At 36.3% G+C, this 26516-nt stretch overlaps 1 protein-coding gene across 2 annotated transcripts; it reads left to right on the top strand.

The window, feature by feature from the left end:
• The first annotated feature begins 382 nt into the window (after positions 1-382).
• LOC115210734 (geminin-like) lies at positions 383-21071 on the top strand. Of its 2 annotated transcripts, XM_029779444.2 has the most exons (7): positions 393-551; positions 3790-3879; positions 11223-11400; positions 15339-15421; positions 19274-19315; positions 19409-19498; positions 20915-21071. In XM_029779444.2, exons 1-7 carry the CDS (start codon positions 528-530, stop codon positions 20996-20998), a joined length of 591 nt encoding a protein of 196 aa, XP_029635304.1. In that variant the 5' UTR covers positions 393-527; the 3' UTR covers positions 20999-21071. The 2 variants fall into 2 exon arrangements, with proteins under 2 accessions (XP_036357877.1, XP_029635304.1); XM_036501984.1 differs by lacking the exon at positions 3790-3879 and having other exon boundaries at positions 383-551.
• Positions 21072-26516: the final 5445 nt, after the last annotated feature.

Below are 26516 nucleotides of genomic sequence, written 5' to 3'. Positions count from 1 at the left end.
GTTGTAAAAATATATATTTCTGATGAAACTACAGTAGTTGAAAGCGCTAATATGAAGAAATAATATGTGATATGTAAATAAACATATATTTTTACAACCATCCAGCATTCTGAACACTTTTTTTCTTTCATATATATGTGTGTGTGTGTTTAATTTAGCGCTGAATTAATAACGGGTTGTGATGCTCAGTTTTGTTATTATATTGCTTTCTCTCTCATTTATAATTATATACATATATCATACCCATATGCAATAGATAGATAGATAGATAGATAGCTGCGTGTTTACATGTAAACACATAATGCAACTTGTACGAAAACTTCGTGTCCCACTATATCACTGTCGATCCAATTTACGATAAGTTATGCTAATCACGCTTCAGAAATTAAACCAATCAAAATTGCGCTTACAAATGTGGCGGGAAATTTGGAGGAAATAAAGTTTGAAAGAAAAGCAGTAAACACAGCTGTTCGCCATTTGTATTTACTTCTCTACTGTCTCTCTGTTCTATATACGAATATCAAATCATGGGAAAGAAATGCCAGTTGTCGGTTAGTTATTACATTTGTTTCTACTTATACTAACCTTAAATATAGTGACACATGTTATAGAATTAATGCTTGTACAAATATTGTTTACTAACTTATGATTTAAATAATATATTTCGCCGTTGTTCCTCCGAAAATGTAGTTCATATTATTACGGCATACCTACACAATTGTACCCCACCAAACATTCATAAAAAGTTACTAACTTACGATTTAAATAATATATTTCGCGGTTGTATAAACTTTTGTACATATTACGGCATACCTACACAATTGTACCCCACTAACTTTCATAAAAAATTGTGTTCTAATGAAATTTTTTACGAATACCCTTCAGATGCTGTATTGGAATTTAATGTGGAAAACAAAATTACATACTGACAAATATTTTATTTTTTCAGAATTTCGAGTTATATAGACATAAAGTGTCAGTATGTATTTTTTTTTTCACATTGAATTCCGATATAATCGTAATCTTAAACCACGTGAAAGATATTTGTGAAAAAGTTCATCAAAACTTCCCTATTTTTCTGAAAGTTATTAGGAAACTAAGTCGGGGACACACTTGTATAGTTATGCCGCAGTAACCACTAAACGAAAGAATTTATGATACTGGATTAATGTTTTTTTAATAATTTACTAATTATATCGTTGATATTAGGATAAATTATTTTGTCAGTGTTCTATTGTAAAGTTTTTGGATATGTACGTGAACATTACCTTTACAAAATGTGACTACATTGAATTGACATGCTGAACTCCGAATATCTACAAAAATTCCTAGGTATGGTGTTCTTTAATCATACTTTAAAGCTGAATTATTCAGTGTAATTTTAGTTATCACTGGCCCCCTCATTGGCTCATGAAGTATTTACGTTACACGTGAAATCCCAGAATGTCTAGAAAAATTCTAAATTTTGCTTTTTTTTTTTTTTTTTTTTTTTTTTACTAAAGAAATTCCATTTTATTCGTGACAGCTATTCCTAAAATCCGCCAACCATTTTTCGAAACCGCTTTCATCAGACGAGATTTTTAGAAATTTGTCTTGAAATAGACTGAATTGTTAGCTAGGAGATAATGTGTGGCGTGCTTTTAATTAGTATCCTTTCACGTGAATATGTAAACAGCATGTATTCTTGTACTCATGTTTTAAGAATGCCATTTCAGAAAAAAAAAAAAAAAAAAACTTGGGCGAAACTTAGGAACTGAGACGTAGAAAGTGAAAAATCATTTTCATTTGAATGTTCTGCTTGTGAGGCATTATTATATGCTTCTGTTTGTTAATGTGTTCGTTATTGAATACTTTCATTCTTTATTGTAGTCCAATACACGTAAACTTCTCAAATTGCTTAATCATGCCTTTGAATGTCACTTTTACAATGAATAATATCAATCTTGCTAATGTCATTGAATTTCTATTGGAATGTAATGTAATTTCTAGAACCAGATTTTGTGTGTAGTGGGGAAATGCTAATGCAGAACTTATGCAATTGATGTTGTTATGGAAACTTGAAACTCCATTGACCTCCTGTGAAGGACTTGTACAGAGACGGTCGTATCAGTTTTATACAATGGTATCTCAGTTTCTTACATTAACACATCATAGAAGATCATATTGATAAGTTGAATATAAATGACCAAGTGCAAACGAAAATTATTGAAGAACGAAACTATTGAGTAACGAAAGTATTCTATTTCAGCGGTGGTGCCCCAGCATGGCCGCGGCCTTCGGGCTAAAACATTTTAAAGGATTTTATCCGTTTCCGAGTAGGTTTGTCAATTTTCAAATACTCGAACTCCGTCTTCATTTCCAACATGAATTTTCTGAAAACCCACTATTTCTTACTGTGATTAGAATTGCTATACCTTCTTGAAAAAGAACCGAATTGTATTGGTGATTTACTTCATGCCATTTCAATCAAGTGTTTTTTGTTTTGTTTTTAATACAATCTGTGTGTATTGACAAAATAGTCCCTGATATTGGCCTACCACTTCATTGTAGTGTCTAAGAAGGGAACAAACCTGACCATCCGTATAGAATTATGAGAGGATGTGTGCATAGCTGTGTGGCTATGAAATTCGCTTCACAACTTCATAATTTGGGGCTTGGTTTTGCTGTCTATATGTTAATGCAAGCACATTTTGAATGGAATTGGGAAAAGGAAACTGAAAACCCAACATGTGCATGCAAGTGTGAATTTCAGTTCTGCAGGTCCTTATTGACACAGTTTGAGTCAAACACCACTGGCAATTCTAAAGTGATGAAATCTGCTGTAGCTCATTGGAAGTGAGCAAACCAATAGAAAGAAAAATCTCTAAATTCATCATGGGGATGCAATAGCTGTCCATTTGTGTTATGTAAGGAAAAGCGTTTATCCTAGCTACTGTTTACTTAGTTTCTGTTGTTAAATTTGCTACTATCTCAATCAGAAACTGGTGATGTATCCGTTTCTTCAAACAAGGTTATGCATGTTGCATTTTTTTCTTTATTTGATTTTGGTCTTTCATCTTTTGAAAGTAGTTCAAATATAGTCAGTATTAGTGGCACATGAAGCAAGTGTTGGACAATGTAACTAACTTACTCATGCTATCATGGCATAGAATTAATCTCATTTAAATATGACATATATTATTATGGCATTAATCCCATTTAAATATGACTAGGTCATCATTTAACATCCATTTCCCATGCTGACACATGTTTTCAGGTAATTTGGGTTATAAGCCAAAAACATTTGGAGGAAGATTCCTAACGGATGGATCGATCTATTGATATAAATCATAGAACTTCAAGATGAATGTGAACTGTTTTTGTGCTAAAATAAAAAGTCAAAACTACTTTTTTGGTACCTGCAAATTTATATTAATTAGACTGCATGGGACAGCTGAGATTAACTTTTTTTTTGTTTGCAATACCTGCATGACCATTACTGATAGTAATTGCATTTTATTCATTATTAACATCTTTATTCTCCTTTTTTTAACTTTATACATGTGCAACATTATTAAAAGCCCATATGACTATTTACGTTAAAGAAAGAAAATTAAAACTAAGCGCTACATTACAGCCAGTGTTCACAAAGATGCTCCAAATAGTTGTATAAAGACACTGGTTTTGGATATTTTCTGCTCAAATCATTACAAGTCTTGCCTTTTGACTTATATACAGTTTTTTGTTAGGATCTTAATAGTTAATAAACTTACCTTTTCCTCCCACTCAGCCATTCTCTGTTCTTTGCAGAATAAGAGAGATTCTTTGCAGGACCTCCAGCCATGTTCAACAGTTGGTTCCACACATCTAGTGGGCAAAAGTGGATTAATTCCTACCAAGGTAATGTTCATTAAATTCTAAATATGATTAAAATTGCTGAAAAAAAAAAAACTCTTTAACAGAAAATATATAGAGGCACCCTTTTCCATTTCATTGCATCAAGTCCCTGAGTGATGCACAATTACTCTAAACCTGCCCTTATCCAGTATCCTTACCTGTCCCACCATCCCTATCACTCTACCTCTCTCTCTCTTATCAAGACTATTTGTATAGTTCTGTTTGCATTCCTCTCTGTCAGCGTTTTTGTCTTGCATGCCATCACTCTCTATGCTCCAGGTTGCACAGTCATCCATTGCTTAGTCTTTCCATCTCTCATCCCTATTACCTGTCACTCAATCTTTATTACACAGAGCTGCCACCACTGTCTCTTTCATTACACTCTTCTGTTATCTAATCTGACTCTCATTGCCTCTACTGTTACCTACTCACTCCTACTTCCCTCTACTGTTACTATCTCTCTCCCATTACTGTCCCTGTCTCCCTATTATATCCTCCTACTTGATTTCTCCTGTCATATCTCTGGTCCCTTCAACCTGTTCACCTTAACACTTCTATTTACTCTCTTAGGCATATTGCTTTGGATGAGTAGAGATGCCTTAGGTTATTATGGACTTTTAACCATGTGGTGCACAGGGCAATTTCACTGGTACTTGTGCATGATGAAATGCACACAATACACTCTATAAATAGGCTGATGTTAGGTGGGGCATCTAGTCATAGAACCTATACCAGAAAGATAATGTTCTTCAACCAAGATGTGGCATTGTTTTTTTTTTTTTAGGAGAGCAATAACTTCTAATAAAATTTGTCTAGGAGCATGACAACCTCTCCAACCAAAGTGGATTAGTGGAATACCCCAAACCTTTGAACATCCAAACTTATCTGCTATCCTGGTCTTCAGTTGACTTGGTTTCTGTAGTCTATAATTTTCACAGACTGCAAGTAACAAATGATAGAACTGCAAATGATACATGGTATTTAGTATAACTTTAAAATTTTTAGGCAGATGCAAAGACAAACAAAATGACTTTTGTGGGATATTTACTCTTCTACTGAACAGCCTGGAGATATGTTAGGTATGTTCTCTCCTTTCTGTACATAGCATCCACCATTCCAAACAGAAACAAGATCTAGTTAGAGAAAGCTCTTGATATCCTTAAAATAGTTGAATGATCAAGGCTGGAATGCCTTTTAGTCATAGATCTGTTTAATGTGTTGATTAGGAGGTAGGCAACAGAATTATTGGTGACTTTCAACTTGCAGTTAATTTGTTTCTAATTATCTCTTAATTGAGAACTTGTAAAACAAGAAATGTTTTCAAAATAAGCAGCAAAGGAAAGCAAACTAAAATGCTGTGTATTACAATTTAAAGTACCATTCTGTTGAATTGTAGCAGATATGAAGATAGTGAGGTAGGAGTTGCCAGCGTAACATAAGAGCTACATGCAAGTTCCTAAAACTATAAAGCTTCTTTTTGCAACAAAATGTTCTTGTAATGTAAAAGCTTTGAAATCAAAAGCTGTCTGTACTGATTTAACACATTCTCCTATACACTGCAGTTTTAATAGGAAAGACATAGATGGTAGATGTTGTTGAGGCACAATGATTGATACTAAGGGGCAGGATTATTGCCTGTATGAACATTTAATATTACTGTCACCACTTCATGGTGATGAGAAAGTATTTAGTTATAGAAGTAGTTACTCTGACAACCAGTTTCACCCTTGTTATATGTCAGTAGTTCTCAACTGAGGTCCATATGGCCCTTAGAGATCCTTATAAGATTTTATTGTCACAATATTTTAACAATTCTTAATCATATTTAATAATTAAAGATACAGTAGAAATTTTTGGACATTGAATTGCTGAAGGGCCACCCAAGTAGAATCAAAGGGCAAAAACTGGTTGAGAACCATTGTTGTAAGTTATGGATGTAACACAATTAACACAGATTGTTTTTGTCACAAACCTCTTTATAATGTTAATAATTCCTTGCACAGTTCTGAGAATAAGAATTATAGGGTAACTGGTGTTTGGGTTTTTTTTTTTTTTATTTTAATGCAATTATTGCCCTTGAAGCTTCAACTAGCTGCATAACATGTTCACTTCAGGCTATCATTAGTCTTTTGTTGATCTCTGCTTGATATTTTCCTCAGTCTAACTCTGTTGCAATGTTTCATCATGGCCTTGTTTTAATTTAATATTAACATGCTTAAATTAACATTAAGGAAAATGAATCTAGCTAACCTATTGCAAATACTTCAGTTGAATAAACATTTTCATTTGAATCTTGAATCTCCAATTCTGAAATCTCATGCTTAGCATGTTGTTGTTTTTTTTTTAGCCAATCATTAACTTATGATTTTTAACATGGGAACAGAGTATTAAACCACCTTTGATACCTATTTTATCAACTCTGGAAAAATAAAGGTTTGAAATGGACTTCTGCAATTTGAAATTAAAACAAAGGCATGTAATAGCAATGTAAGACATTTTGTCAAGTGTTCTGTTCATTCACCCATCCACCACTTGTTACTAGCCTTGATTTAATGAGAAGTCAGTATGCAGCTGCTTGATTTAACAGAAATAGTAGCTAAATCTCTTGCAAATCGCATCTTTTGTACAAAAGGAGACTTTGGATAATGTGGTCCTGGATTGCCTGTTCTCAGGGGAAAGACAGGATGGTCATGGCTGGAATGCCTTTAAGTCCTTGATGAGAACTGATCTGAATCTAAACACCATTTTGTTTTACAGATGTAGTTTGTCTAGAACTGCATCATGAAGTATTTCTTGTAAGTGGATAACTGGCTGCTATCACATGTATGTTGGAGCCAAATTTTTCCATGTTCACTGTTCCTTACCTCTCCCTTCAACTGCAGGGCTGTTTTGTTTAGTTAGAAAAATGTATTCAATCTCCTGTTGTAATACAGTTACATAATATAACAAGTGAAACCCCCCATACATTTTGATATCAGATGTCCACATTGCTTACTTGTCATAGGTTAATCTGATCTGTAATCTGCAAGTGAGCCAATGAGAGAGCTTATACTAGGTTACTGAAACAGGTAAATCTCATCCAAATCACCCTACTATCTTAATGTCGCATTGGATTTTGCAGTCTGTATATATGATTCCTGTGAAAAAGACAGTTGTCATAGGGCTGATGTAAAGTAAACAATAATATGGTGGTCACTTTGAAGGTCTTAATCCTTTAATGACCAACTTAGAAGATATTGCATTGGACCAGCCAAATTCAAAAATTTTTTTAAATGTCCAAATTGCATATGAGGACTCTGATGGTTAAAGAGGGAAAGAATACCTAGTTTTATTAAACCATTAAGTTTTCTCGTTCTTTAGCAGCTGCTGAATCTGAGTCTGAAAGAATTTCTGATCTTATGCATTTTCTTGTAGCTTTACTTTGTATGTCGTCAGTGTGAGACCTAATGATCTATCATCTTATGACTTACTAAAAAGTTCAGATCTTTTTTCTTGAACCACTATATACAACTTATTCAAACCGTAGCTGTGTGTTTGTAAGGCGGGTTGCTTTTTCTGGAACTGTTATTCAGAGGTAATTATTATGCCTTGTAAATCATCAAATACAGTAAGTATATTTGGGTATAACTTCTGTTTGGGTTATATAGGGCTCTACTTTATAAGCTTGTTTTATCAAGGGTTAATGAACCTACTTGATTTGATTCTTCTTTCAGGAACACGCACCCATATACAGGAGCATAGCTAGGATGGGGCAAGCAGGGTGCCACTCTGAGTGGGATACAATTTTGACCAAGATCATTTTCTAATTAAGCCATTAAAAACATTTTAAAACCTTTTCAGATTTTGCCATCCATGCCACTAGACAGAATAGGTGTTCTTACTGACCTCACAAATGAATATGCACTTTTGTGTGCTACGCAGTTATTTTGTTCTGTTTTTCTAACAATATAATCCCTTTTCTGTAAAGATTTGCACTCTACGGGACTGCTGATCACAATGCTATGGCTGGCACCAAAGTGGGGTTCAACAAAGAATCAGAAAAAGAACTTAATAAACTTCAATAGTTGTGACAATCATTCCCTCAATCTGGCAGGTCTACATGCAGCCAAAAACAAAGCAATATGGTTATGATCAACTTCTTTATCACTGTTGATTTACTATTGCCCTGGGAAACTCTTAGGTAGTTAAATATCTGTCAGTTCCATGGAGTGCAAGTGCTGCAGTCAGACCAGTGGCGAATTATCTCACCCTAATTCAAGTCCTCGGAAAAAATTAGTGATAATGAAACCGAGACTTGATACCAAGAGTAATGCCTGCAATCTCTATAATTGGATGCTCTGCTATGATTTGTTGAACTTGCTGGGATTCTGGAACAAGACTCTCTCTCTCTCTTTGTCTTGCATTGACCACGTGCAAAAGAGACTTCAGGAGCCTAGTATGAACTTCACTATGCTGCTGGTGCTATCAAGTCTCTTTGAATTTATTTTGAAGATGGAGAATCTTTGATTTGTGAGTCCCTTGAAGACAGCTTTGCTCTGTGCCAGGAATGGAATATCGATTTTCAGAGAAGGCAAGAAAGATGTCAATCCACTGGTGAAAATATTAAGTACGCTAAACTAACCATGAGGAAAGAGTTGGAATGAACGATGGTCTTAATTGTTTTCAAACTGAAATAGAAGAGTGGTTCACTTGCCTTAACAATACTGACTTTGTTAGGTTTTTCTTCTCGATGTCCGTAGTCTGTACTACGCAACTGTTTCTGACAACTCTACCTTTAAGAAGTGCAACTGTCTTGCTTGCATATACAGTTCTGATATTAATGGAGAGCACCTTTTCAAAGAAATATTGAACTGTAGAATATATATAGCTGACCACTTGGACAGCCAAAATGATTACAAGGCCAGAAGCCCTCCCTGAATTCATTGTTCAATTTGGAGATGAATGCATTTTTCCAAATTTGTGACTCAACATACAAATCATGCTGACGATTTCTGTTTCAATTGCCAGCTGTGGGAGGTCTTTCAGCAAGCTGAAACTAATACTTTTGCATATGAGAACCTCCATGAGCCAACAACAACTCAATTGTCTCGCCCTTCTCAGCATGGAAAGTCATGAATTTGATAGAAAAGGATTTTAGACAAATTATTGATCAGTTTGCTTCGTTAAGAGTATGGAAGATAAAATTGTAATCTTTTGTCAGTTTTTAATTAAATCTTTTATTGCAATTTTTTAAAACCAGTTATTTTCTCTGTGAGTTTCGACTTTTTGGTTGGGGTGGAGAGCAATTTTGATGGTTGCCCTGGGCACCATTTACCCTAGCTATGCCCCTGTGTGTGTGTATTTATATTGAAACCCCCTTCAGTCACAACGCAGGCCATGTGATTGCACCTAGAATGTTACCCTCCCAGGCACAAGTCCGGGCAAGGTTGTTTATGGAAGACCAGCAGTCGCCCATGCATACCGGCCTCCCCTCTCCACGCCACCAGTGTTATCCAAGGGAAAGGCAACAGCCGATACAGCTTGGCACCTGTGACGTTGCAACTCATTTCTGCAGCTGAGTGAACTGGAGCAACGTGAAATAAACTTACTCAAGAACACAACATGCAGCCCGGTCCAGGATTTGAGCTCACAATTGTAAGGTCGATGCTCTAACCACTGAGCCATGCGCCTACACACACACACACATATATGTGGAGCAGTGATTTGAACTGCACTGTTCAGTTGTACGTACTGAGCTGCTTATTCTTTCATGTGTTGTATTGTTGCAAATATAAGCACAGTCCAGCTTTTTGTGTTGGTGGTAAAAGAATTGATAAAGCTATCTTCATTACACTAGCTGAACTTAATTTGGCATGGTTGAAAAACTAAAACTGACTTACAGTAGCATTAAAATTAAAAACTTGGAGCTTAATGGAACTTGACCCTTTAGCATTCAGGTTACTTTGTTAAATACAATGCTTATTTATTCATGCTGTTTTCAATTAATTATGCATTTATTTTGTAGTATTTGTGATTTAAAAGATATGATTCATCAAGCCAGGTGAAATCATGATTGTGGCCTGCAGCCATTCTGGTAGCACATAAAAAGCACCCATTACACTCTTGGAGTGGTTGGCATTAGGAAGAGCATCAAGTCATAGAAACCATACCTAATCAGACTGGAACTTGGTGCAGCTATCCCTCTCGCCAGTTCCAGTCGAACCTATGCCAGCATGGAAAGCAGATGCTAAATGATGATGATGATGATCGTTTATTTAAAGAATAGCATTGTAAGAGGTCAGATTTGATTGGTTTGAACATAAAACATAGAATATTTGGGCTGGGTGTGGCCGGTTTAAATGCTAAAGGGTTAAGTCAAAAGTGTAGGGCAGTTTCGTTTCTGCTGAGTCATCAAAATAAGCAAATTACAAGTCAGCAAAGAAGCCCCTCTGGATGTTTGGTCAATCCCCTAGAATACTAGCCAAATTTTCATTAAAACCACACGAGATATACCAGGTGCTGTACTTTACAATAGCCTTAAGAACCCCAGGGAGTTTTTGACTGAAGTGCTTTAGATCATTGATCTGCTTGCTCAGTATTGTCTTGTGGTTAAACAGTGACTACTATAGTTTACATGAGTTTAATGTTTCACTTTTGTGGTCTTTCATTTTGGCGGGAGAAAATAAACTGGCTACTCTAAATGAGTTGACCTATGACTTACATTCAAATTACAGCAATCTCGTGTAATAAGTGGTGTGATTTAGAAGAGATTTGGAACAGCTATTTCTTTATAAGTTGAGTGAACATCTTGGTTGTAAGTTGGTTATACTTAGGTGGTGATTCAGTCAGTTTTTAAACACTGTGCAAAGTGCTTTGTAATGTTTAATTTAATTATGGCTGTAATCCCTATCAGCATTTTGCTTTTACCCTTTTGGGTTCCAGCCGTTAATTTCCTTTGCAATTGGCAAGGATTCAAACAACTATATATTCCACTTAGTGAAAACCAGCTTTGCGGACAATCTTAAAAGTCAATATCTGCAGTTTTATTTTGATGCCGGGAGATTTTAATTTTTAATATAGTTTGTTAGTAAATTAGCAAATAATCTCTAAAAGAGAAAAAAAAGTTAAATTTTCTAACTTGATATAGTTATACTTTTTGAAAACTTTTTCCTTTTTAAGAGATAAATTTTTGAATCGTATTAATTGGAAAAATGTTTATCAAATGCTTGAACTTTCATAATACAAATAACCAATATCACAATATTTTAATGAAAATGTTATCTATTATTTATAAAATAGTTTTGCTTTTTCTTTTGTAAGTTTATTCTAAAAATTAACTGTTTATTTCTATTATGGTGGTGAAACAGTCAGGAAAATCGAAGAAGTTGGTTGATTCCACACAGAGAACACTTGTTTTGCAAGACTCAAAGCTGAACCTAAACTCACCGAAACCAGAAGGGAAGGCAACAGAAAATGAGAGAAGGCCTGTGCAGACCTCCAACATAGAGAGCACAGAAATGGAGGCTAATGAATTAATGTGTGAAAGTAATTATATTTCCTTCAGCTCCTCTTCATTGCACTTTTATTTTTATTTTAGTTTCTATGTGGATTTTCTGGCTATATATACTTTTGTTTCAGTTGGGGTCTTTTACCAAAGCGCTAAGTTACGAGGATGTAAACACACCAACCAATACCAGTTGTCAATCAATGGAGATACAGATACATACATATGTGTGTACATATATATGCACACAAAACACATACACATTTCTATCAATCTGTTTCTAGTAAATCCATTCATAAAGCTTCTGTTAGCTCGAGACTACTTTACAAAACACTTGCCCAAGGTGTCACATAGTGGGACTGACCTTGTAACCCTGTGTTTGGGGAGCAAGCTTCTTACCACACAGCCATGCTTTCTTTTCCTTATGATCTTAATTTTTTTTTTACATAGGCGTAGGAGTGGCTGTGTGGTAAGTAGCTTGCTTACCAACCACATGGTTCTGGGTTCAGTTCCACTGTGTGGCACCTTGAGCAAGTGTCTTCTACTATAGTTTCAGGCCGACCAAAGCCTTGTGAGTGGATTTGGTAGAGGGAAACTGAAAAAAGCCCGTTGTATATATGTATGTATATATATATATATATATACACACACACACATATATATATATATATATATATATATATATATATATATATATATATATATATATATACACATATATATATATGTGGGTGTGTCTGTTTGCTTGTCTGTGTTTGTCCCCCCCCAACATCGCTTGACAACCAATACTGGTGTGTTTACGTCCCCGTAAATTAGCGATTCGGCAAAAGAGTCCGAAAGAATAAGTACTAGGCTTACAAAGAATAAGTCCTGGGGTCGATTTGCTCGACTAAAAGGTGGTGCTCCAGCATGGCCACAGTCAAACTACTAAAACAAGTAAGAGTGAAAAGTGTTTATTTCTTACAATATTTGCAGTATTGATTGGAGATAATTCGATCTGCTGTTTTATCTTTAGTTTAAAAGAACTTTCTTAATATGATTAAGATTTTTGCAACTGCATGGTTTCAAGTTTGATCGCAGTGTCCAGCATCTTTGGCGAGTGATTGATGCCATCAGTCTATCTTGAGTGAAAATAGATGGTAGCGACTGAAACTGGTTAGATGTGTTTATGCATGTCTTTTTCCATGCTGGCACATGTTGGTCACGACTTCTTGAGGCGGTATGATGAACAAATAGGATTGTGATTTTCAAGTGGTGTATAGCAGCGAATGTGGGATCTTCTGTGTGGTTGCTTAATAGAAATAGCTGTCAAACCTCCCATAAATTATTTCCCACAGCTTTAGAAAACCTCATTTAACGTCCGTTTTCCATGCTGACATTGGTTGAACAGTTTGACAGGAGCTTCCCAGGCTTCCTGTCTTTGGCATGGTTTCAACAGCTGGATGCCCTTCCTAATGCCAATCACTTTACATAGTGTACTGGGTGTGTTTACATGGCATCAGCACCTATGAGCCCACAACATTGGACAAATTGGTTGCCTGTGTATGTAGTAGAAAAAGATAGGATGCTTATAGCTGGAATGTCTTCAACCCTTTCGTTACCAACTCAGCTGAAACCGGCCCTGGCTCTGAGTACAAATGTCTTGTTTTTATAAGTTTTGAATTAAAATTTTCTGCCAAACCTTAGTCTCAATTTATGTTACTAACACTAGCTTAGTGATGACTAAGTTATTTTACTAAATTCTTTGTTATATTTAAAATAATTGAGAGGAACACAGAGCATCTCAAAATAAATACAGTAACAAAAGGGTTAATCAAAAGTCTGAACAGTCATGGTTAATGAGAGTTGGGCAAAAACTACTACCAACAACAACAAAAAAAAAAAAGTCATTTGAATTCAAATAAACCTCTTGGAAATATTACTTTATCTACTAGGCTACCAACTTATATACTTGGATATAAGAATGCTAATTTAGTTTGTTGTATGAGGGTGGTGGTGGGTGAGTGGGTGTTTGAATTTGTCTGGTACTGTGTATGCATTCAGGATAAGGATGATTATTGAAGTTTACAGATGGAATTGATTGAAACGTGATATAGCGCTAAATATTTATCTCTAAAGATAAGGTTAATAGTTATGAAATTATATATAATCTTAACTACTCATCTTTAGTATTTAATTGATAACTTTGATTTATGAAATGTTTTGATGCGATCATGTAAATTTAGAGGAAGTCAGTTTTTCAACCAGCATTGCATATGTGTAAACTAAACTCAATACATTAGACAAGGGATCATTTCAACTGATTTTTATTCTTTTTGTAATCTTCTTCAGGAATTTGAACACCCATCTATGTGTTGTCATAGATTAGAATTAGGGTCCTCATTAAATCAGATTGCACTCATTGGGTTGCTTTGTTTTTTGTTTTTTTTGTTTCTTGAAATTTTGGGAGAGGGCACTAGTCAATTACATCGATGCCAGTGCCTATCTAGTACTTTATCAACGCTAGACAGGGTATGGCCTGGTCAGCCTGTAATGATATGCATAAGATCTGGTCATCAAAACTAAGTAGAGATTTCAAATTTAAAATCTTCAAAGCCACAGTCGAACCAATTCTACTAGGTGGCTCAGAAACCTGGACGTTATCAAAGAAGCTTGAGAGGCAGTTGGATAGAACTTACACTTGCCTCCTTATGAGGGCTCAAAATATCTCGTGGAAGCGTCATCCAACCAAAGTACAAATATATGGGAAATTACCACCTGTATCATCTCTCGTGAAAGTTAGAAGAGTCCAGTTTGCTGGACATTGTTGTAGAGCTGAAAACGAGGAAATTTCTACTCTTCTCCTCTGGAAGCCATCTGCTCATGATACCAGAGGGCGCACACTCTCCTACCCAGATGTAATCTCCAGGGATACAGGCATCCAGCAACAGGACCTCCGTAATGCTATGATGGACCGTGAAGTCTGGCGTAACATAGTAAATTCCATTGTCTGTACCACGGTCGAACAATGAATGAATTATCAACGCCCAAAAGCATTTCATTCAACTCGCTAATGATTCTGCCATCTTACTACATTCTTGGATTTTAATATTAAGTGTACCTTTGACTCTAGATAAACTTTTGAAGTTGAAGTCGTGAATGGAGGTGGGTGGGAGTTGAAACAGCTTTCACCCTTTCGTGGTTTCCTTACTTAGGTATTCTTCAACCTTTGATTCATGAAGTAGAATTTTTAGCAATAGAATGCTTTGATCTCAGTTTTAAGTATCAAAATAGATTTACAAATTTTGCTGACTTTAAGTGGAGGTGGATAAAAATTTAGTTACCATATCACCTTAGAATTGAATTCACTGAATTAAGAGTTCTGTTCTATTTCATTAGGGGCTTATACTCTGTCAGTTGTTGAACTGCTGTTCCAGCAGTGATTATACTGTTTTTTTTTTTATTCAAACATTACTTCTGAATCTTTGTCAAGCTGTGTATCTTCATTTGCTTCAGTCACTGGACTGCTGCGTGGGGCAATGCCTTGAAAAGCTTTAGCCAAAGAAATTGACCCCAGTTCTTATTCTTTCGGTCTCTTTTGCTGAACTGTAAAGTTACCGGAACATTAACAAACCACTGGTTGTCAAGCTGTGGAAGGAGCAGACAAGCACACACATACACACACACACACACACACTTATACAATGGGCTTCTTTCACTTTCTACCAAATCCACTCATAAGGCTTTGATGGGCCTGGGGCTATTGTATGACACTTGCCCAAGGTGCCATGCAGTGGGACTGAACCCAGAACCAAGTGGTTGGTAAGCAAGCTACTTACCACACAGCCAATGATTTAACGGATTTTTAGGAAAATTTGACTGTTATCTCTACCAAGTTAAGCAGTGTAGGTCAGGCTGCTTCGTTGGCTTTCAGTTGTTCTGTATTGCCTTTTTTTTTTTTTTTCTTTTGTGTAATAATGATGACAATATTTTTTTTCAGCAAATATTTCTGAAACATACTGGAAAGATTACTCTGAACAACAACGGCAAGCCCTTGCTGAAACTTTAGACGAAAATAAAGCAGTATGGATACATCTGTTTTTTCTCTTTGATAACAAATTTGATACTAAATATAATTTGACATTACAAAATATTCTTTCTTTCATTATTAGTCTATCAACCTTTAGGGATCCATTTGCCAAGTTTAATCATCTCATCTTCTTTTCTCTCCTTCTTCACTAATAGTGTCTTTCATTTTCACTTCCCTTGTCTTCCACACTCTCTTTTCAAGCTCTGTCTCATCTCTCATGCTTTTTCTTTGTTACATTCATTGTTATGCATTATTGAAATGGTGTTGGAACCTGACTAGTCTTTGGTTAAATGGCTTCATATTAAAAGGTATTGCAGCATTTTACTATTGCTGTTGAAAGTATTTCTTTCCTTTTCTTCAAAGAGACTATATTATTTTTAAATGCTTGCTTTGATTATTTATGTCTTATCTTTTGTCTCCTTACAGTTTTATAAACCTTAAACCTAATGCCTACACCCTCTTAGAATCAAATCTTCTAGCACATTTAGAAACACTGGTAAATATTTCACCCATTCTCACCACCTCAGTTGTCATGAGGTGATAAGATCCATGAATTATGTCTGGTTAAGTTCATCTGGCAATTGATTGGTTCTGGTATGATCCTACTTTGCAGCTCTTTTGACAAATATGTTTTGTTTTTCTACCATAGCTTCAAGTTGAGTGATATGTTGCTAATGAAATCTGATGTATAATGCCGCCTCGACTGGCTTCCGTGCAGGTGGCACGTAAAATGCACCAATTCGACCGTGTCCGATGCCAGCCTCGCCTGGCACCAGTGCAGGTGGCACGTAAAAAGCACCCACTACACTCACGGAGTGGTTGGCGTTAGGAAGGGCATCCAGCTGTAGAAACATTGCCAGATAAGACCGGAGCCTGGTGCAGCCTTCTGGCTTCCCAGATCCCCGGTCGAACCGTCCAACCCATGCTAGCATGGAGAACGGACATTAAACGATGATGATGATGAATGCTATCATATGCCCACGGGCAACTGGCGTAGTGGTTAAGAGCGTGGCTACTAACCTAAAGATTCTGAGTTTGATTCCAAGCAGTGACCTTAATAATAATAATAATAATAATAATATCGAAAACTACCTTAGGAATGAGAACTCAGGTTTGAAATTTTCCCCAAGACTGAAGAAAGCTGGAGGGTATATCAGCTGAAATGTGTTAACAACAAACAAGATGAGGACAAATATCTGTCTAATGTACATAATTCCTCATCTCTTAAATACAGTACTGAAAATAAGCAGTGCAATGCAGGAATGTGGTTGGTGGGTCAAATCCATTCCCATCCATTCATTTTTTTATTTCACCTTCTTTCGTAATTATATATTCAGAACATTCAATAAGTCCCTCACCCCATGTGTCCCTTGTATTGTCACCTCTTTGTCTAACCCTTGTGGTTCTAATAACATCACCATGTATGTGCATATGTTTCTCTAGGCTAGGTTAGATAGTATTTTTAGTATGCTGGGCATCTTTTCTGCCACTAATGATTGAATTCTGAATAGCACTCAAGTCTAACTTGTATTTAATCTGGTTAATTGCAGCAATCAAACTTAGAGGTGAAACAATGACATGAGTAAGATTTTAGAATTATTGCCGTTGTGAGCAGTTCATCACCTGAAGTTCAAAACCAGATTGATATATTGTTTGGTAATGACCTAGGGCAGTGAAAAGGGATGGCAAAACAAGATTTTACTGAACATTGCTGGGCTTGTAAATGAACAATTGTCTATAGTGATATTATGAAAATATTCAGGTTGCTGCCTGAGTAAGTATTTCAGCTAATGCAAAGTGAATTTGGTATAGTGTAAAATTTTACAGCTAAAGTCTTGCAAGTTGGCAAACATTATTTGTCTTGATTTGATGTGTTGTTCAATCTCCTTGCCAAATAGTTTGTTGTTGATTTGGTCTATTCAAATAAATGTATCAATGTCTGTTTACAAAGAAAATGTGACATTCAATGTCCAAGGCAAGTTTTTCTGATATCTTTAAATATAGATGCTTCAGTTTAACCCTTTTAACATAATCCTGATCAAATTTTGAAAAGTAATTTACTGCATTATTAGCTGATCTGTGACCATTCTCAACGAAGGGCATCATCTAATATTTCACTTAGTTTTGAAAATAGAGAATGCAGAAAGATTTAATAGAATATTAATTTAGGTGTTGTTTAAAACATTACAAATGATTCTTGGCTAAAATTATGATGGAAAAGCCTAACTTGTAAATGAGTAGTTCTAAATTGATATCAAAAGGGTTAATTTGATGTTTAGATTGTAAGTCAACAAAGTCTTGCGTAAAATTAGGATGGAAGGGGTTTATTTCTGATTCCAAATACATTAAAATGAACAGTTGGAATAAAAACAAAATCTTGCTTTCAGTGCCTGGTGGCTATCGTTAGCTCTGTATGCTTCATTTTGTAATATCTTCTCAAATGAAAGCTGGAGAAATTGAAATGCTCAATTTGTATATAGTTCACAGCACTGTTCTGTCAAAGATCCAGCCACTTTAATTTCTTCTGCTCCATTCAATCTGACTGTAAATTGTTCCTATAATGGAGTACAGTATAAATCTGCAGGCTGCTGATGCAGAACATAATTTGTTAGTGCTTTTGTTGCATAACCACTACTTCATAGCTACAACTATAAGCACAGCTGCACATTTTATTTGCACAAAATGTCTTGTCATCTGCAATATGACATATGTACTTCCAGAATAAAGATATATATGTTCACTGTAATTTGCAACTTGAATGTAGTTGAGATCTTTAGGTATGTGATAACATCTGAAAGCATTCTTCCAGATTTAACCATGCTTTTTGCAACTAAAAAAACCACAAGTAGCTGTGATCCTATGTTTCCCTATAAATAGTAATGTTTGTAGCCTTTCTGCTACAGACCTCTCTCGGTACCAATCATAAAAGCCTGGGAGAAATTTTTCTGTGCTAGTATATCCTCCTGCCTATGTCAAAGAACTTTTGAACTGAACTGTGGCATGCACTTTTGTAGCAGCTTACCAAAATGCATTATCATGTGTTCTTTCCCATTTTTCTTAACATTTTCTTCCAGTCTCTTAAGTATGTTTTTCTTACACAAAAATTCTGTATTGCTGTACTTTAAAAAAAAATCTCACTGAAGTTTCTAGAAAGTCAGACTTTACTAATTGCTTGCTTAATTGAATTAAATTTCATGGGAAACATATTCTGTTCTTGTCATTTGTTTTATCTAGCATTTAAGTTACTTGATACACTCTTCCTAATGGTCTCACAGTGTTAAAGCCTTTTTCGTTTCATCTCTTTCCATCCTAACAAAAGTGTTGTCTTTATCTACTTCAACTTTGGTATCAGCCACCCCATAACATACCAACCTTTTACTGTTGATTTGGTGTGCCAAGTTCACATATCACCGTTTAAAATATTGCCAACTCTTTAAGTTCAACCACATCATAATTTTCATTGTAACTGATTTAAATACACATCCCCTTGTACTATTGTGTTTATAATTGAAAATCTTGTAACTTAAATAATTGCAGCTGGTCATTACCAAAATGTAAAATTTGATATTTTGCTATACCTTTCCAAGGTATATTGAAAACCAATTGAAATAATCTCCTCATTAGAGATATAGTCAAGTTTGTGTCTGTTTTTGAAGATTAGTTGGGTTCGGTGTATGGTATGTCATTCATCAGGTTTCTTTGAGACTGTCTCTGTTGGCTTCTGCATGAAGTGATATATATGTGGATTGCTTTATTCTTGTGAAGTTTTATCAGTTCATGTGATGACACATTTGTTCAGTGGTGAGCTAAACTCCTTTTTTTTTCTTAATTTTTCTTTTTTTTAGTTACATGAGGAAAACAAACAATTAAAGGCCAAAGTTGAGGAAGTACGTATCAATCGTTTTTTTCATCCTTTAATGTATTGATAAATCAAAATATATATCTATATATATATACATGTTTTACATTTTTCTTTTTAGCTGACTATTGAAAATGACATGTTAAAACATGAAAATGAAACATTATCTGAGCTGGCATCAAAAGCTGAGGATTTTGCAAATCTTGTACAGGTAAAATTTAAAACACATTTCCCCTTAAAAACTGTTTTTCCATATTTCTGGAGTACATTGCCTGAGTGGTTTAGTAAAATAATTAAATTTTTCTTTATTAAGCTAGTATTTGGTATTTATAACAAAGGGTTATGACAGAAGTTTTTAATTTCATTGTAAACATACCAAAATGGGTAGTTTTGTATCATAGAAACTGACCGGTTCATGAGTGTTGGTATCAAAAGTGTAGCTGCTGCATCTAGTTGTTGTTGATTGAGCAAACCTCTTGTCTTTCCCTCTATAACTGTCTCAACTTTTTGTACATTCAGAACTACATCGTTTGATATGCATATCTTGGAATAGTTAGATGTGATTTGAAGATGATTTGTGTGCTCTTTCTTGCAAGTTGGGCAACCATGTAGAGACTTGTTGAGTCATCAGTAGTGTTGTCATTTAGCACAAGCTTCATTAAATAATCAGTCCACTTTACAGTTATGAGCTCCTAAGGTTTGATTCCACTGCCTCACACATCTGCATCATCATCCTCATTTAACATCCATTTTCCATACTCGTATGGGTTGGATAGTTTGACTGTAAGCCGGGAAGCTGCACCAGATTTCAATCTGATTTGACAAGGTTTCTATGGCTGAATGTCTTTCCTAATCCTAACAACTCCAAAAGTGTAGTGAGTGCTTTTTATGTGCCTCTCTCTCTCTCTAGTCAGCAAGTGTGCACTACAATAAACACATACAATCATTATGCCTGCTTGAATCTCATATTTTCAACCCTTTTTTTAGCACAACCAGCTTGAGAATTCCACTAGCTTAAGATATAAAACTAGTCATTTTATTAAATTATATTTGAAGTAAAAACTTTCTATCACAAGTTAAGGAATTTGTACTCAATTTGCTTTAAACACCAGCTTACTAATAAAATAGATTTTAGTAAATTGCTCCATTCTTGATATTTGCAAAATGAATGGAAAAACGGGGGGAATATATTTGTTGTTGAAATTGGCTGATCTGGCAACAACAATAGTCTTCACTTCCAGTGCTTTGCATTCTAATATCAAATCCTACTGGGGCTGACTTTATCTTTCATTGTACTTGTTGATAAAATTAACTTTTCCCTCGTCAAACATTTGAAAATCTTGCCATGTATGTAAGATATCTATTATTGAAATATAGTCATGAAAGGGTTAACGTTTTTTTTTTTATACCAACCTGCCTGAGACTGATTCTGAGTCTCATACAAACATCCTCTTTCAAACTACTTTGTATTAAAGTTCCAAAGAGCAGCATATGGAAAAGTTCTAACAGAAATATGGTAGGAAAAGGGTCAATGAAAATAAACAATTTCTTATTGTTTTTAAATGAAAAAATACAACCTGACTTGTGAAATATCTTTTACACTTTTTTAAAAATGTATATGTTTCAGTCTGCCATTGATGAAACAGAAAATACAGAAGACAAAGAAGGGTCTGCTGATGCTACATCTACTGAGGAAAGCCAAAGTTTATAATGGAATTTAAAAAATTATACTGCTTTATTTTAATTTTTATGTAAATAAACTTGAATTTTTTGGATGACAGTAACTATCTAGTGGAAAGTTTACTGTAGATATATTGATCTCTGATTTTTAACTTATATTTTTTAAAAACATAGATATAATGGGTGTGTGCAGGTATAGATGCAAGCATGGCAATGTGCTTATGTAACTTGGTTTTGGGTTCAGTATAACTGTGCAACACTTTGGGTAAGTGTTTTCTTATAACCCCTGGCCAACTAATGCCTTGTGAGTAAATTTACTAGATGGAAACGGTTGGGAAGCCCATCATATGCATACATGCCAGCATGGGAAACAGACATTAAACAATGTGTTCATGGTTTCTCTGAAAATTCTGTTGGTGTGTGTACGTGTAATCTTGTATTTCAGATCATAGCTGGTGATCTGACACTTTAACGGGGTATAACTAGTTTTTTTTCCTGTCCTCTTCCTGAAGGCTGACACACACACACACACACACACACACATCAGTATATAGATAAGATCCGTTGCAGTATTATTATTGAATAAACTCATTTTGATGACTTTGGTGTGATCACAACTCTGAGTGTCGAAAACTGAAGAATGAGTATGAAGAGTTTATTCAACCTTCTAAGCTTGAGATTATATATATATATATATATATATATACATATAAATTCTGACATGCTTTATAATATATAAAGTAAGTTGGAATTCAAAAGAAACACATCCACTTTGTGTTAAAAAAAACTAAGATTTAGCCAATACTATTAACACAGCCAGCTGCCTTTATAGGCATTCATTTGAATTTGTTTTCTCTCAGATTGTTTAAAATAACTGATTGTTAAAAAACATTAGCGGTTAATCTATACATAAATATTAGTTTTTTGTCTGGGTATCCTTTTTTTTTTTTTTCCTTTCTTTTTAGAGGTTAAAATGTTATTTCATTATGTATTGCAATAAATTAAATAAAAACATTTGCCTGTACATTCCACATTTAATTGAGATTAAGCCTTTTTTTTTATTTACTTAATTAGAATTAGTTAGATACTCACTTTGCTCATCATTTAAGCTGTAATTTTAAGTAATTAAAATTTCTTGGCTTACTACATTTTGTGTACTTGTGTGCTCCTTTTTATTATAGCTTAACCCTTTGGCTGCACCAGACTCCAATCTGATCAGCTGTAGAAACTCTGCCAGATCAGATTGGAGTCTGGTGCAGCCATCTGGTTCGTCAGACCTCAGTCAAATCATCCAACCCATGGAAAGAATAACATTGTAGGGTAGATGTGAAAGGCCAGCTCTGGCTGGCCTGAGCATAAGTAAACTATTTGGGTTGGATATGGCTAGCTGTAATGCTAAATGGTTAAATGAGCCAAAATTGTTTCAAATATTGAAACTTATTTGTCACAAAGCCTCAGGCCAGCCAAAGCTTTCTGAATGAATTTGCTAGATGGAAACTGTAAGATACCTGTTGTATAAAAGTATATATATATATGTGTGTGTGTGTGTGTGTGTGTGTGTGTGTCTGTGTTAGTCCCCCACCACTGCTTGACAATAGGTATTGGTGTATTTCCATTCCTCTAACGTGCCAGTTCAGTAAAAGAGACTGATGAAATAAGTTACAGGTTAGGTTCATCAAACTAAAAGTTCTTCATGGCAGTGTTAAAGAAAGGAAAAAAGAACAAACGTGACACAGAATGATATAAACATATTTCCCCATAAAAGTCTAGCAACATACTTTGTTAGAAAGACATACGTGAGAGAATGGGGAAAAAATATTGAGTAAAAACAAATGGTAATGTATTTTGTTAGGGTGTGACAAATGTTCATGCCACAATACATTTTAAAGGTTTTTAGTCATAGGCAGAAAGAAACTGAAACAAAAATTATGATCAGTCTGATAACTGAAATGAGTTATATGGCACGTAAAAAGCACCATCCGATCGTGGCCATTTGCCAGCCTTGTCTGGCACGTAAAAAGCACCCACTATACTCACGGAGTGGTTGGCGTTAGGAAGGGCATCCAGCCGTAGAAACATTGCCAGATCAGACTGGGCCTGGTGCAGCCTTCTGGCTTCCCAGACCCCAGTTGAACCGTCCAACCCATGCTAGCATAGAAAGCGGACGCTAAACGAAGATGATGAGATAGATATATATATATATATATGTTTGTTCCTTCTCAAACCATCCCTGGCTCATAAGGGCCGGTTTCCTTGCCAGTCCGTCTTAGTTTAGCTGCAAGGTGCGGGAGGAAAGAATGAAAGAAAGAGTCGGCAGAAGTTCGCCATTACCTTCTGCTGGAACCGCATGGAGCTTAGGTGTTTCGCTCATAAGCACACACATTACCCGGTTTGATATTCGAATCCACATGTCTGCTGCTTTAACCACTAGGCCATGTGCCTGCACATACATGTATGTATGTATATGACTCCTGTATCCTGTTGCTATCTCTAAATCAATATTTAGGTATTACACCTGACACAACTGCAGATGTGCAAGTAAAACTGATTCAATAATTCTGCAAAGAAATTTAACAAGTATAAAAATGTGCTAGTCTGCTTATGAAAATAAATTGTGTATATCTAAACATTGATTCCAACATCATTTCACCATTTTGTTGTTGGGTCTTGTCTAGCACAACATCTGTGGGTTAAATCCCTAGGTTTTAGCTTTCACTATAACCTAATTCAGTTCCTCATACATTGAACAATCATAAATTTTTGTAATGTTTCTACAACCTCATTCATCATCATCATCATCATCATTTAGCGTCCGTTTTCCATAGTGTTTCTACAGCTGGATGCCCTTCCTAACGGCAACCACTCCGAGAGTGTAGTGGGTGATTTTATGTGCCAGACGAGGCTGGCGAACGGCCACGCTCGGGTGGTGTTTTTTATGTGCCACCGACACAGGTGCCAGACGAGGCTGGCGAAAGGCCACGATCGGATGGTGTTTGTTACGTGCCCACAGCACGGAGGCCAGTCGATGCGGTACTGGCTACCGCCACGTTCGGATGGTTTTCTTATGTGCCACCGGCACTGGTACCACAAAGATACAAATTCCATTGATGTTCATCTATTTTGATTTGTTTTGAGGTACAAGAGCTTATCTTTGGCTAGGTATTTCTCCTGCAGCTGTCTTACCAGGAATATAGCATCAGTAGTACTTTTCCCTGGCACGAACCCAAACTGCATATCATCTAAGCTAACTCTCTCTTTAATTAATTGGCTATAACCCTTCCGTAACCTTCATTACCTGATCCAGCAGCTTGATGCCCCTGTAGTTATTTGTATCTAGGGCGTCGCCTTACCTTTGTAGCAGTTGACTATTATGCTGCTACACCAGTCATTGGGTATGACTCCTTCGTGTATCACCTGGTTAACTAACGGGTGACTAAGCTATAGCCGACACTACCAGATATTTTGAGCATCTCTGCAGTAATTCCTGATGGGCCTGGGGCTTTCCCTGTTTTCATGCTTCTAATTGCCTTATCTACTAAGGAACTGTTAACTGGATTGCTGGTCTCTCTGTTGGGTCGACATCGGCAGACTCTCTTTATCCCATTCATTTTCCTCATTCAGCAACCTTTCATAGTGGCGTCTCCAAGCCTCTCTCTTTGCATCCTCATTTAGCGCAAGTGAACCGTCATCCTTGCGAACACATTTCTCTCCTACCACGTCACGATTCTCTCTCACACACTGTCTTGCAACACGAAATACCTCAAGTCTTTCATCCTCACGGCACAAGACATTGGCAAATTTTTCCTTATCTGCCTCCCCTCTGGCTAGATAGACCTGTCTCCTAGCTTCCCTTCTGGCAATCTGATACACTTCCCTGCTACCACCGTTCTTCCAGGCCTTCCAAGCCTGTTTCTTTTGTCTTATAGCCCTGTCAACAATACTGTTCCACCACCACGTTATTTTGGGTCTTAAGGGGACTTTGCACCAGCCACAGATCTGGTCAGTGGCTTTCAGCAGGTTGTCCCTCAGAAGCATCCAGTTGTCTTCTACCCCCTGCGTAGCTATACCCCCTTCCATTTCGTCAAAGGCTTCAAGTAACATGTCTCTAAATCTCTGTCCATTCACAGGGTCTTTAAGCATCCAGACCCTTCTTCTCCATGTTGGTCGCCCTCTTAGTCCTGATCCTAAAGTCACTAACTACCAGTCTATGTTGTAGGGTGCATTCTTAGCCTGGGAAGGTTTTGGCATTTATAAGCAGCCATCTTTCCCTTTTTCTGGCAAGGATGTAGTCGATTTGGCTAGTATGCCGGCCCGATCGGTAGGTGACCAGGTGGCTTGTCGGATTCCTGAAGTTAGTGTTGCAAACCATAAGACTATTCGCATCGCAGAACTCCAGCAGCCTGGTTCCCTCCTCGTTGCGGGAACCATAACCGTAGCCTCCATGCACGCCATGGAAGCCCCCCAGCACATCGTCCAACATGCCCATTGAAGTCACCAGCCACAAAGAGAAGGTCCCTGTCGCTCGTCAATGATGTGGTATGCAGTAGGGTGTCATAGAAACAGTCTTTCTGTCCATCAGGTAGCCCTGGCTGAGGGGCATAGGCCGATATAATAGTTGCTAAACTATGATGGAGCACTAATCTAATCTTAATTATTCTGTCACATACTCTAACTACCTCAATTACCTTATCTACCCATTTTTCGGCGATAAGCATGCCCACACCCCCGACCCCGTCAGTATTCCCAGCCCAGAAAATCTTGTACCTCTGTCCTTTACCTGTGAGGAACCTAGCAGAACCTCCTCTCCACCTCACTTCTTGAATGCAGCATATATCAACCCACCTCCGTTCAAGCAATTCAACGATCTCGCCAGATCTGCCTTTCAGGGTGCCAACCCTGTGGGTGGGGGTGGTATTGGCCCTAGTAGCGTCATGGACCTGAAAAGAAAACTCGCGTTTGGCAGGATTCATAGACAAACAATAGAACTTAAGTTCAAACCACGTACACAATACTAAACATATCTTGCAATGAATGACCACTACCTTTTATGGAAGGAGGTGGAGGTGGCGTAAGACTTGAAGTGTATCTTGCAATGAATGACCACTACCTTTTATGGTAGGGGGTGAGGGTGGCGTAAGACTTTGAAGTGTACAAGAGAGACAAGGATGAGAAAATTTAGGACTTCCTGTACCGGTGGAGGGGGTGGGAGGGCGGGTGCACCGCGAAAACCGGCAGCCATTCCTTTCTTAGAGAAATACTTATTAGTAGGTATAAATACCTAAATTTTGCCTAATCTATGGGAGAAGCGTGAGCGATAAAGAGCTATAAATTATAAATACATTTATTCTATATCTACGAGGCGTGAGACTGATCGATAAAATTAGAGGCAAGCTATAAGATTAAATATATATTTAACACAAGACATGAGACAACGATATATAATTAAGATGAACTATAGAATTATATGTACATATAAAAAAATAAAAAAAAAAACGAGGCGTGAGACTAAATTACACAAGTCATAATAATAATAGAGATAAAACACGGCT

The sequence above is a fragment of the Octopus sinensis genome, linkage group LG4, assembly GCF_006345805.1.
Source record: "Octopus sinensis linkage group LG4, ASM634580v1, whole genome shotgun sequence".
NCBI classification, from domain to species: Eukaryota; Metazoa; Mollusca; class Cephalopoda; order Octopoda; family Octopodidae; genus Octopus; species Octopus sinensis.
This window is presented reverse-complemented; position numbering and strand designations above follow the sequence as displayed.

What these genes read in the sequence shown, in the direction of transcription:
- LOC115210734 (XM_029779444.2), top strand. Translation starts at nt 528, where the DNA reads ATGGGAAAGAAATGCCAGTTGTCG. An exon ending in GTGGATTAATTCCTACCAAG is followed by an intron (nt 3,880 to 11,222) that starts GTAATGTTCATT and finishes GTGGTGAAACAG; the next exon opens with TCAGGAAAATCGAAGAAGTT. An exon ending in TAATGAATTAATGTGTGAAA is followed by an intron (nt 11,401 to 15,338) that starts GTAATTATATTT and finishes ATTTTTTTTCAG; the next exon opens with CAAATATTTCTGAAACATAC.